Below are 12,299 nucleotides of genomic sequence, written 5' to 3' on the forward strand. Positions count from 1 at the left end.
AACTTTGAAACTGGTTGCAAATAGAAGGGAAAGCAGTGAAGATACCCATCGGATTTTAGTCTGACAGAAACCACGCACCAGGCTCTGAACCTTGGCTAGTCGCATGGGTCAGAAAGAAGCAACAACGTTCCCGATGTGCTGAGTACTAAGCAAGCCACCGACAACTATTATTTTGTAACGCAGGAGTAAAGCACGCTGCTTCGGTGCCTGAAAGCACACCAAGTTCTCTAAGAAAACAAGGAGCAGACACCCTCCGCCCCACAATAAAGGAGGCCTGGGACATGCCCGCAAGAAAAYAGGTGTCTCCTGCCTGCCTCGCCAACGGAGCCACGCTGCCTCATCGGTAAAAAGGCCCATTCAACCCTGTGGCATGGACAGAAGGAAAGTTCCCTCCCTTCTCCAAGTTTCCAGGCAGACGGCACCAGAGCAAAGAGCTCCTGTTTAATATTCTGCTACTGTTGTCAGTGAGGTTTGTGGATAAGCTGAGCATTGCCTATGCCAGAGCAGATCTGCTCTCCACCCTGCCAGTGCAGCAGCAGGACCAGCGCAGAGCTGAGCCGACCTCTCAGGGCGCATCCGGAGCGCCGCCGCAGCGCCAGCACGGGGAGACTCGCCCCTTCGCCTGCTCCCCGAGCGTCACGGCATCCGGGCCGCTGCCGGGAAGGCCCTTTCTTGGCCGCTGGTGCCACTGCAGCAGGACCGGCGCTGAGGGAAGCCTCTTACTCATACGTCTGCAGCATCACCGCGCCAGGAGAGAGGACATCCCTCCTGTCTAGCCAGTGTCATTGAGGAAGGACAAGCTAAAAGAAAGGCTCTTCTCTTAGCAGCTCGTGGGAGCATCCGCAGCAGCTGACCTGCGCTTCTCTCCCACACGCCCCCTCTCTGTGTCTCCACTGGTGAAACTGGATCTGTCCCAAATTGCTTTTTCTTCCGTATCTACAACCGTTCAGCAGGACACACGGGGAGCAGCGTTTCTCTTCTCCAGTCCATGCAACAGGACCTGCTAGGAGCAATAGCTCTTTCTCCAGTATGACTGTAGCCAGTCCAGCTCAGAGCTACAGCTTTTAAATTCAGCTAGGGCTGTGCAAGCAGCTCTTCTGCCTTCTCCCTCTACTCCACTGATTCCATCYCCTCTCCCAGAAACTGGACAGCGGGTGCTTTTACACCGGCCACATTTGTAGCAGGAACTTCTTCTGACAGCATTTGCTGAAGTGCATGGAAACAAGGGATGGGTGAGCTCTTTTATCTTGACTTCATACTCATTTGAACAGCAGCTATCCAAGAGTCTGGCTTGAGCTCAAGCGTTAACCTGTTACCATTTGCTTAGGAAAGTACCTGGCGGCGGGGAGAAGGAAGGGAGAAAGGAAGAGAGGGAAAGATGCAGGGGAAAATGAAGGATAGGATACCAACAGGGGAAAATTTAAGACTCAAGAAGGGAAAACAGGAAAACTAATCTAAAAGAATGTAAATCCAGCAGAGAGAAAAGCTTGTATCTGAGCACCCTTTGCACCAGCCTACCTTTGGCTTATAGCCTAAGAGTCGTAAAACATAATAGATGCTTTCCTTTAACTATAAAAAGAGTTTGTTTTTTTTTAAACAATCTCCTCCGACAAGAGGATAAAATATTTAGCCTATTCGAAAGGTAAAGAGAATAACTCAAACTAGTTTTTATAAGCCCCTGGCACTGCTTTAGGGAGTTAGAGAAGTCTGGATTTCACCTTTTCCTTCTGAAAATCAGTAGCATTGATTAAAAGCGCATGTCAGAAACCAGCTTCAGTTAGAGCTTTGACTTGCCCATGCTGTCGTCAGTTCGAAATGGAAGCAGAATTATGACTTAGACCAAAATATTTCTAATAAAACAACAAGGCCATTTATCGACAGGCCGCAAACAACAGAAGGTTTCATCTGAAAAGTGAGATGCCTCCTCTCCTGCCAAGGACTGCAGTAGTAAGCCATGGACTTAGCACAACTTTGGCTCCCTGTGAAAGGATCAGAAGTTCATCTGAGGGAAAGTGGAGAAGCAATTAAAAGTAAAGCTCCTGTCTCACCCAAATCTAGCCTTGATTTATACAGTAAACTAAGCATCTACTGTGTGCTTGAAAGCAGAGCAGTAATAAAGTCCTGACTTGGGAAACCAAATATTGGCATGCACAGGCACACAGGGCTAAGCCTTTTCTCCTTAAAAAATTGCCCTGAAAATCGCTTCTGCGGAGGCCCAATTTTCAGTGGTTAGAAAGCCACTTGCACATATAAGAAACATTCACCTTTTCTTGATTGCACAGGCAGCTGTGACAAAGGCTGCATGATCATGCAATATACAGGCTAACGGCATTTAAATCTTGCTCAAAAATCTAAGCTCAAATGCAGACTTCTGTATGTCTGTGGTCTTCCTGTGGCCTTTTATGCAAGTAAACCACTATTTACAGAACAAGTAAAGATGACCCTTAGAAAAAGGACTGTTTTAACTCCCTGTTGGCTTTCTTTTCTGTCACAGGTTCACTCAAAAATGATGAGCCCGTCAAAGAGCCTCTGACTACGGAGGTTTTATCTCAGAAGGGATCGGCACCTCCAGTAAACGTTGATATGAGAGCTTTGGAAGAACTATGGATCCGAAGGTAAGGAGGCGCACGCTCAGGGTATTCACTGTGCCTCTGCTGAAGAGTATAGGCAGAGCGGCATCAGAGCAAAAAGGCTTGGCTTTTTTGCAGGACAGCTGGACTAAGCTATAGCTATCGATCCATGCCTTCTCACCCAGACTTGTAGTGCTATTTTCAATTTTATTTTAATGCTATATATCATATAATAATATAACCGTGGTATAAAAGGCCCTTATCTGTATAAGATTGGAGAAAAAAGTGAAGGAGAAGCGGGGGAGAAACAAAAAGACAGTGGGGAAGACTGAAAAGAGGGGAAATGTGATGTAGAATCAGCCGGTGGGTTAAGCAAAGACTGCAGATTGCCTCAGGCAGCTTAGTGAGAGAATAAAGTCTGCAAGCGTTTCCTTATGCAACACCCTCATATAAGGCCCATCTCAGCCTTCAGGGAGGGCTCTCCCGAAATGTTTTGCAGGCCTGCACAGAAAGCAGCGTTTTATATCTGAAGAAGTAGCTACAAAGATGTTTTCTAAAGCATTTTTGCTTTCTGCTTGCTGTTAACATTCAAGAGCTGATCCGCAACAGAGGCCTTCACTGAGGTAGTGCTTTTYGGCATAAATCCCTCAACGGCCTCGGTTCAGCAAAAGGCCATAACCGGGATACTGCAGGGGAAGGGCAGTGTGGCGGACTCCGTGCCACAGGCGAACTGCTGCCTTGAGCAGGTGCAGGCACAACCGGCAAATACAGGCAAGACTTCCATATAGAGCGGAAATCTCGTCTGCCCTGTCTCAGCTGCGTTACGTCTGGAGACACAGGCTGCTCTCAGGACATGGACAAGAAACTTATCTAGACCCTCGTGCTCTGTTGCCACTGCAGCCACGCAGAGAGAGGAGATGCTGCCTAGCCATGCATTTCCCGATATAGGACCGAGGCATTCCCCCAAACTGCCCCTCATCTCCTGTGGGTAAAACTATGAGACAGTCCCTATTTGTTCTGTAGAAGATCAAGCTGAAAGTGGGAAATGCTTGCACTCTAAAGGTGCAGGCACGATACTGCATTGTGTGGTCCTAACTACTGAGTGCAGCTATGTGTTGTTATAACGCAGAGTGCCTTTCCAGGCACCTTTCCTTATGAAGAGGACTCCAACAGAGACTTTTAGCCCATCTGTCAAGTCAGACTTAAATAAATTAATTGTCCTGGCTGAAACTGATTGCCCTTTGGCATTAAACTGAGCACATGAAACTAGACAGCTACAGTCTGCTGAGATGTCAAACCCATCTGTCTTCCTCTCCTCGCGGCATGATCGTCACTGTCAGACTCTGACTCCCTGACACCGCCACTTAGGCAGCTCTGAAACGCGCAAATTCTGATTCTCGCTGCAGCTGGAAACAACGAGCCTGCGCTGGGAGCCCGTTTTATCAAACATGCCGCTGCGCACAGAGCTTGACAGGTCAGTGCAGGTTGGAAGTCAGGTGTCTGCTAAAAGCAGGCAGTGCTGCTGAGGGGCATCGTCTCTCGCACCTGAGCAAAGAAATTTGACATGGAACGAGACCAGAGTTTTAGCTCAAACTGAGCCCATATCCTCCTCTTCCTTTCTCCAAAAGATCAGCAGTAATTTATAAGAGAACTGCTAGAAATTTGCATTGTGAAAAGCCCGCAGGAGCCTAAGGATATTGCTATTACTTGCAATAATTACTCTTCTCCCCATTTTGCAGTGGAAAACAGGCCATTGCACAGATAAGACATCTAAAATATTATCCCCGTTCTCAAGAAATGCATTTAATCTCTCCCCCAAAGAAAAAAAAATGCTACCTGCCAGCTAGGAGTTCTTCCAAAAGCAGGAGACAGCAGTTCTGCAGAAAGGAAAGCACAGGCAGCTGTGGACAGCTCTGGGGAAGGTCCGTGGGGCTCTCAGGACAGGATCACCACAGCCCCGAGGGCAGGCGGGGTGTCAGCACTGCGTCTCTTCATGTCCAACAGCATCCCACGGCAGCTGCACAAATGCTAAGGCTGGGCCCGCACAATCCCTTCTCCTTACATGAAAATAACCAGTAGGTCTGACAAGAACGTGTTCTTCACAGGTAGAGATGCCATTTCACATCATATATAGACACTACATAATTTAGGACAGGAAGGAAAGAGGGCAGGAGGAAACAGCAAATAGCTCAGTAGAAAGAATATTTGTCTGAATTGTACTCAGACGGGACATGGGCTTTAACACACTGATTAGGGAAAAGCACCATAGGCTTCTTCAAACCCACCAGTGACTTAGCTCCGTGTCCCATTCAAAGCTCTGTGAATGTTCTCTAAAAACAAATAAAACGAGATAAGTAGAGCAGTTCACACTGACTTCTGAAGACTGTACCCTGCAGCTTTTCAGATTACCTCAAATGATATTGTTGGTGTTACAGAGCAATGCCTTATTTTCCAGGGGGTCAAGCATAAGAGTCTAAGAACTGCCTCAATAGACAACAGAGGCTCAAAATTACAGAAGAGCCAAAATCTGCCATATACTCTCCGTAAGATGCTTCTTAAGAGCACCTTTACGCCTAGCTATTCTCAGGCGAGTTTCTTCCCCCTGCCCTTTCCTATGCTGTGCCCGGCTCCCCTGAGCACTCTAGTATCAGCATTCCCCACAAGATCCCTTGGCTCCCTCCCGGTTTTCCGCATTGTACGAAGATCCAGACCCCTCACATGATGAGCCCCTTCCTGACAACTCAGCTGACTTGCCCTGAACATTTCAGAGCTGAGCTTCTAGCACAACTTCTGGTTTTCAGAGTAACCAGAACCAAGGACCTGGAAGAAGCTGAGCTCAACAAAAGCTGCTTTCCCGCAGCGATCAGTCCCTCCAGCTTGACAGTGGCAGGAACTGTGCAAATTGAGATCACAGAAAACCATCACAGAAAAACACCCACCTAGGGTTTCCATCCACCACTGTCAGCCTCAGCTGAAAGCAGCTCCCACGGAGACCAGCAAATTAGTCATTTTAAACCCTAGGAAGGAGATTCACCAATTATTATCTACCCCCTATTCTCAGCAAATAGGATGTTGACGTCTCTTCATATCTAATTCAATATAGATGCTTTAACAGCATGATTGTATTATTTACCTATCATTTCCCACTGAGACAGATTTGAGAAGTGATACGTATTCATCATGGGCCACTCGCTACAGGGGAAGAGAAACTCAGTGTGAAATTTCATGTTGCAAAGCTCACTGCAAGGTCATTGGTCTAACGGCACAGAACAATTTATTTCTCTAAGCTGGTTATGAAACCTCCAATTCAGAGAAATGAAGATCATCTAAAATCAGTTGATTATGTTTGATCTGAGCTAATAGAATAGAAGTGCCACAACAGTGAATGCAAACAGTTGCCTCCAACAGAAAGAGGGAATCTAATTTGTTTGAATCCCTACAAACACGTATACTAGAGACACTAGTCATGTAAAAACAGCGGAACTGGAGGATATTGGCATGAATTTGGGTTAGCTTCCCACCGCACAGCACTGTTTGTCCTGGGCAGCAGAGGGCACTGCTTATATAGGCTGATTCAACCAGAAGGACAGAGAAAGCCTCTACAGAGGCCAGGATCTGTATTGCAAGATGTCCTATACCATACTCAATCAGTTTCTTTCTACTTACGGAATAAATGTCTTATAGTCACCTCTTCTCTGTGCTGCCAGTGGTGCTTCAGCTTGCAAGTGGTGAAGTCATGCAAAGCTGGTGCAAACACTCGTTAATCAAACCTGTCTACTTTGTCACTCTACAATAATTTATTCCTCTTTTAGAGATAGATAAATATTTTTTTTTATATCCCTCTTTTTGTACAATCAGGGTCCTAAGAAGTCTAACAGCAACAGTACTGCAGGGAGAAGAATTTAAAAACTAATAAATTTTCTGTAAAAATAGCCATTGCAGACATTAAGATGTTATTACTGTCAAAAATCCCGTATTTCACAGGATCATATGGAACAGGAAGAAATAACATACAACACTGCCTAGGTATCCTTCCAGCCTGCAGCCAGTGAGGATCCTCATCCCAGTCTGCACATCTATTCCACTCAGTCTCTGCTCCTCAGGCTTTTCAGCCCAGTCATGGTCTCATCACCCAGCAACATCTAGGCTTTTCCCTCCTGCTACCCCAGTCTGATCTGCTTCATTTGGACATGCCTTGACCCCCAGGTCCTCAAACAAACTGTTTATTCCTTCAGCTTGTACARCCCCCACCCAGTTCCTCAGCCTTTACCATTTCCCAGACACATCATTCCCCTCTCTTCCCTCTGGCTGCTCATATCTCAGCGTCTGGCTCTTCCCCAAACTCTTCACCCTTTCGTTCCTCATACAGTCTTAGTCTCCCATCCCTCCTCCTGATTCCAGTGCTGTATTTTAGAGTCTCCTCCAGCTCCCCATTTACTTAAGCATCCAGCTGTGGACCAGTTCCTCTCTTCATAACAAGCTCCTGCTCCAAAAGTAGACTCCTCCCAGTACATGTTTGGGTCTTGCTTCCTCTGCTTTTCAGTCAAGTGGTTTTCTCCCTGTGCTACCCAGACCCAGCATCAGGATCACTGAGGATACAGCAGAAATAGCCTTTACTCACAGTGCCTAGAACCATCCCAGGCACTTTTTACAGCCACAATATCAGAAATGCTTCACTCAGCCCTGGACAGACAGATTTTCTCTATGGGCAGCAGCTCAGGGGTTTCAGATGCTAAAATCGAAGTCTACAGTTTACGTGTGTTGTGTAGAGTGCAGAAGGGCTTATAATTTCTACAGATTGTCATGGGTGTGCCAAAGAGGAAGCCCCGGCAACCCCCAAATTTTAAGTCATATTTCAGCAGGATCCAAAGCTTCTCAAAGGATAGAACAGCAGGTTTTGTGTTTTCTTTTAACATGGATCCAATAATATTTTCCTAAGCCTAAGAAATGGTTGAGCCTTTTTTATAAATAAAAAATAAGCAATCTATGGTAGACAGTCAGCAAGTGAAGTTCCAGCTCTAACGATTATGAGAATCAAAATGTTAGAAACACCTAAATGTGAGGATCTCATAATAGGAAGGACTGATCATTTTAGTTATAGGCAAGGCTGGTAGCCCCAACAGATATAATTAAGGTACTTTGGTGAAAGCTTAAGGAGGTTCGGGAGAACAGATGTGCCCTTGGCCTTCACAATCTAAAAATGTTAGAGAAGAGGAGTTCCACTTATCTCACACTGAAAAGTCAAAACCAGGAATAAAAACTGTGCAGAGACACCCGTTGTCGAAAATGCTGCTAAAAACAAACGTGAGCAGAAAGAACCTGAATGAACCTGAAGTATGAAAATATAGTTGACTAGGTAAAGCATTATTCAGATCTATTACTGACTTCACACTTCTCCACAAATTTGGTTAGCTCAGATTAAAACAGTTCTTCTTACCTCATCTTGTGGCCTTTCTCAGTGTGAAACTCCCACTGAATAAAAGGGCTTTGGGAATTTTTCATGAATAAGATCTGCTGGACTGCATCTTCTCTTTTTAGTTTCTGGAAGAGGAGTTCTAATTTCTAAAAACTGCTATACGAGAACATAAAAAGATGCATTTCAGCACAGTTTGAAAGCAAGCTCTTTGCACAGCTCTATTCTAAAGATTGCTTTCGAGTTTAGATGCACATAAGAAATCTTAATTCAAATAGTTACTCATTCTTCAAAATTATTAGCACCTGAAAATACAGTCCAAGTTTGGAAATTCGTCCCCCAAACAAAACTTAAATGAGATCATTGTAATAAACTGATTGTAAACTCACACCAATTATCACATTTTTAACGCAGCCATGGATCAGGTCAGCCGACATTTAGCATGTTTTCCATCAGCAGTACAGCGAAGCTGGGAACAGTTTGCAATCGCACGATCCCCCTTCTTCCTTTGCAGAGCGTACCCAAGCTCACAGCCTCTCTCCTTCGCCCACAGGGAACTGAACACTGTAAGCAGAGCATGACCATCATTAAGAGGTCATGAGGATAATTTCCAGYGCCTGTGTGCTTTGGGATCCTAAGAGTTCCTGAGAGAAAACTGGGCTTTAGTCTGTCATGGTGCTGCATGACTTCTGCCACCAATGAGCACGAGGCACGCGGTCCTACTTGCGTGGTGCTGGGGCAGGAGTTTTACTCATTTGTTCTAATGCAAGTCGTTCTGGCAGTCAGATTTTTTTTTCTCTCTTCACTTAGATAGGAAATTTGAGGATGAAATATGATGGGTTTGGCCAGAAAACTCTGATTTGTCATCATGAGATTCTACTGATTTTGACGATATCAGGAAAAGCTTTTTAGGCCCAGGATCAAGCATATTGTCAATAAATTGAGAGAGAAAGAAACCCCCACCCCCCACCCCCTGCATCCGAACTCCAACCCAAATAGTTATGATCAGGTGGAGTGGGGACTTCTGCCTGACCCTGCAGCTCCACAGCAGTTCAAGATGATCCATCTGCATGCCTGCCACCTCTGCTGTACTGGCACTCACGTTTAGCTGACCCTGTAGAGGGACAATGCTGGGAGCTAATCTCRCACAAAGCTGGTTCTATTAAAAAAATGAATCATTTTCCATCAGTTTAGCTGCCAGAACCTGTTCACCAAGGGTGAGATGAGCACAAGTGCTGGCATAAAAGTGGAGGCAGAAAGCTGCCTCAGGGAATGGAATAAAAGGTGGAATTGAGCAGTAGATCAGCTTAAACAGAACACAGAGAAAGTCCTAACAACCTTGGAAAAAAAGAAGGGAAAAGAGGCACCTACACTGGTGCTATTCCATTTAGTGGAAATAGTTCAATATTTACTGACCTAAAGTGATACCTGGTGAATAATGCATTCACCTAGAAGGGAGGGAGAGACATGTTTGGGCACCTGGTCCAGCTACCACAGAGGGTGGAACTGCTCCAAGCGGAGAGACTGATCCACCCTGGAATAGGCAGTAGCACGTGGGACGTGAGGGAATGACACAGCAATGACTTCAACCTTGATCTCCCACACCCAAGATGAACATCCCAGCCACCAGGCTGTTGTGAGAGAAGCACTCGTTTGCCTTCCTTCACCTTTCCTGACAAACTTGGAAAGCTCTCTGTTTTGTCTCCAAACAGAAAAGCAARCTTTAGAAAACCTCAAAAATTTTTGCAAGACAAAAATATGTGCTTCTCACTTAGTATCATTTTTTACTCCAGTCCCAGGGTGCTGGAAGCACTCTGTCACCTCACTTGGGAGAAAAAGTCTTTCTCAGGCACTTGTTCTGCTTATGGAAGTTCTTCTCTGTAGATCAACATGAAGTATGAGAAGGTGGCATGAGCCTAGAGAGAAAGAAAGAGCAATGTTTTAGAAACACCAAATCACAATTAAAAAAAAGTTCTAAAGGAAGAAAAAGTAAACTATTAGTCATTGCTAAACAGTGGAACAGATTTCTGAGATACAAAAATACAAGCTGTGACCTCCCATGGCCACAGAGGGCATTTCATTCTCAGCTTGTGTTCTCACCTCCTCATAGCTTCCAACATTTTTTATTATCATTATTACTTTTACTGACATATTTCAGGTTTTCATCTCAGACCAAAGGTGAAATTACTTTGGAAAATTTGAAGAAAAAGGAAAGACAGGCAGGATCAAATTAACAGGCAGTTATGGGATCCTAAAAAGATGCTTTCTATTTTTGAATGTTTTTCATATCCATACCCCAGGCACTTTTWAAAAAAGAAATCCCTATTTGCCATAGATTTAACCCTTGAGAGTGAAGTTATGTGAGGAGTTAGAATGCGTTAACCTCTTAACAGTTCTAAAAGATATGTTTAGCAGGTACACACAAAAGTTATATTTAGATATCTCTTGATTCGAGCAGCGTCAGTAAGACCTTGTGCCTTGACTTCCCTTGGCATTTGAGGAAGAGCTCCCCACCTCTCTCGGTCCATCTCTGCATAAAGCAGTCAGCAGCATCTCTACTTTTCCAGAACTGAAGATAATGAAGAGGCTCAGCACAGTTAATAACCTCCCTCCTCTTCTGAGAAATAAGTTTTCTGACATCCCACCCACTTACCAAAACCCCTGACAATACTCTTGCCCTGGCAGCCAGCCACCAAGCTGTCAGTCATTAACCTGAGCTCAGACAAACCCTTCTCTCACTTCAAAGAGTCCCTACGGCTTTATCCCCTTTACGAGCTTTCGGCTGCCCGTTCAGTCACCTGTCTCCACGAACCCCTGGYCCCAGGGTTTGATGGTCTGACAGCACTTTCATGCCACACTGGCCATCTACACAGTGACAATGTSCCCCCACGGCTCTCACGCTGTCCTCCTCCTCCGTCGGTGACAAAGCAGGCTCCAGCTCTCGCACCTCGCCCTGACAAGACCCTGGCGTTTCCTACTGGCCRTCAGATCTTTCCAACCTCCCAGTCCAGGACTGGCACTGGACTGGACTGACAGTCCCATCCGAATCGTCAGATCCCTCCATTAACGTTCCCAGCTGTTTTTCACTCCTGTGCTGCCTCTTACTGACATAAGGTCTGAGCTCTTCCAGTGTGCCAGATCTAGATCTAGTTCATATAAGCTGAGGGAGTTTTTCTGAATATATAGTCATGTGCTAGCTGGAATCGATCCTGATATATCATTTAGCAAACACAATATGAAAAAGATAAAAGGGAACTCATTTTACATATACAGATAAACACATGGATTTTATGTTGTTGCATAAATTACATTTTTAAGCACTGAAAAAACATGGTTATTTATGCAATGGGGAGAGAGCTAGCAGGAGAAATAGCTGAACGTTTTGACTGTTTAACTCCTCAGCTGCAATGTGGTGCAGATGACGTTTTTGCTGGGGGTTACTAACGTGTAGGGAAGAGCTGCACCCAACCTGTCCGCAAGCGCTCAAACTGATCGGAGGGTGTAACCGTGCTCTGGAGCTCGAGCGGATTTATCCCCGAGGCGGAAAAACAATTACCTGAGAGAAGACAGATATAGATCATTGAGTACTGAGATACTTGCTGCCTAAACGAGAAAACATATCCTTATGGAACTAGCGACGCTAAGGAAGGGGAGAAGGGGGAAGCGACCGAGTGGGTCCAAAAGCCTGCAGAGGAGGAGAGGCGGATAAGGGTCAATGCCGCGGGGTAACCAGGGGTGCAGTTCCTGGCAGGCGGGAATAGGCTGAGCCTCCCARTTACCTTCCTCCATCTCAGGGTTTCATTCCCGGAGGGAGAAACGCACCATATGCACCAGATCTGGAGGCAGCTCCGGAAAGCCCCCCTCTGCCACCCCCTCGCCTCCCTCCGAGCCGGCAGCGGCCGCGCGCAGGCGGAGCGGGGCCGGGGGGCAGAGCGGTGCCCCAGGGCTGAGGGAGGCGAGGCCGCCGCTGGGGTAGGACCCCCACCTCGGCGTGGGGCGGCGGGAGGAGAGGGGCCGGTGCGCGGGGTGGGACGGGGGGACGGGGGCTCCCCGCACCCTCCGCGCAGGAGGGCAGCGGCATGGAGGTAGGGCCGCTGGCGAGGGCRAGGGCGAGGGCAGGGGGCCCCAGGCCGGGCTGCCTGCCTTTGGGGGTCGCGGGGCGGAGGGAGCCGCTCCGGCCGCGGCGGTCGCTGGGGGGCAGGGGTGCTGGGTGCCCGGCGGGCTCCCCGAGGGGGTTTGGGGAGCCTGGGGGGTCTGCCGAGGTGCTGAGAGGGATTTGGAGGCTGTGAGGAGTCTGCAGGGGGCTCGGGCGGGGG

At 46.8% G+C, this 12,299-nt stretch overlaps 1 protein-coding gene and 1 long non-coding RNA gene across 2 annotated transcripts in view; one reads left to right on the forward strand and one right to left on the reverse strand.

Moving 5' to 3' along the window:
* The window catches only part of NGEF (neuronal guanine nucleotide exchange factor), a 38,509-nt gene that overhangs the window by 1,239 nt on the left and 24,971 nt on the right, over nucleotides 1-12,299 (forward strand). The window contains exon 2 of the mRNA XM_026080066.1: nucleotides 2,495-2,615. Coding sequence (XP_025935851.1) covers nucleotides 2,495-2,615 — 121 coding nt within the window. The remainder of the gene's footprint in view (nucleotides 1-2,494; nucleotides 2,616-12,299) is intronic.
* LOC112972915 lies at nucleotides 6,452-11,835 on the reverse strand. Its single transcript, XR_003255825.1, has 5 exons — nucleotides 10,782-11,835; nucleotides 9,755-9,899; nucleotides 8,373-8,547; nucleotides 8,008-8,142; nucleotides 6,452-7,159 (listed from the first exon to the last, which is right to left on the reverse strand). It is a non-coding gene; the product is annotated as an uncharacterized LOC112972915 (long non-coding RNA).

Source organism: Apteryx rowi, unplaced genomic scaffold (assembly GCF_003343035.1).
Source record: "Apteryx rowi isolate R43461 unplaced genomic scaffold, aptRow1 scaffold_51, whole genome shotgun sequence".
Lineage (NCBI taxonomy): Eukaryota > Metazoa > Chordata > Aves > Apterygiformes > Apterygidae > Apteryx > Apteryx rowi.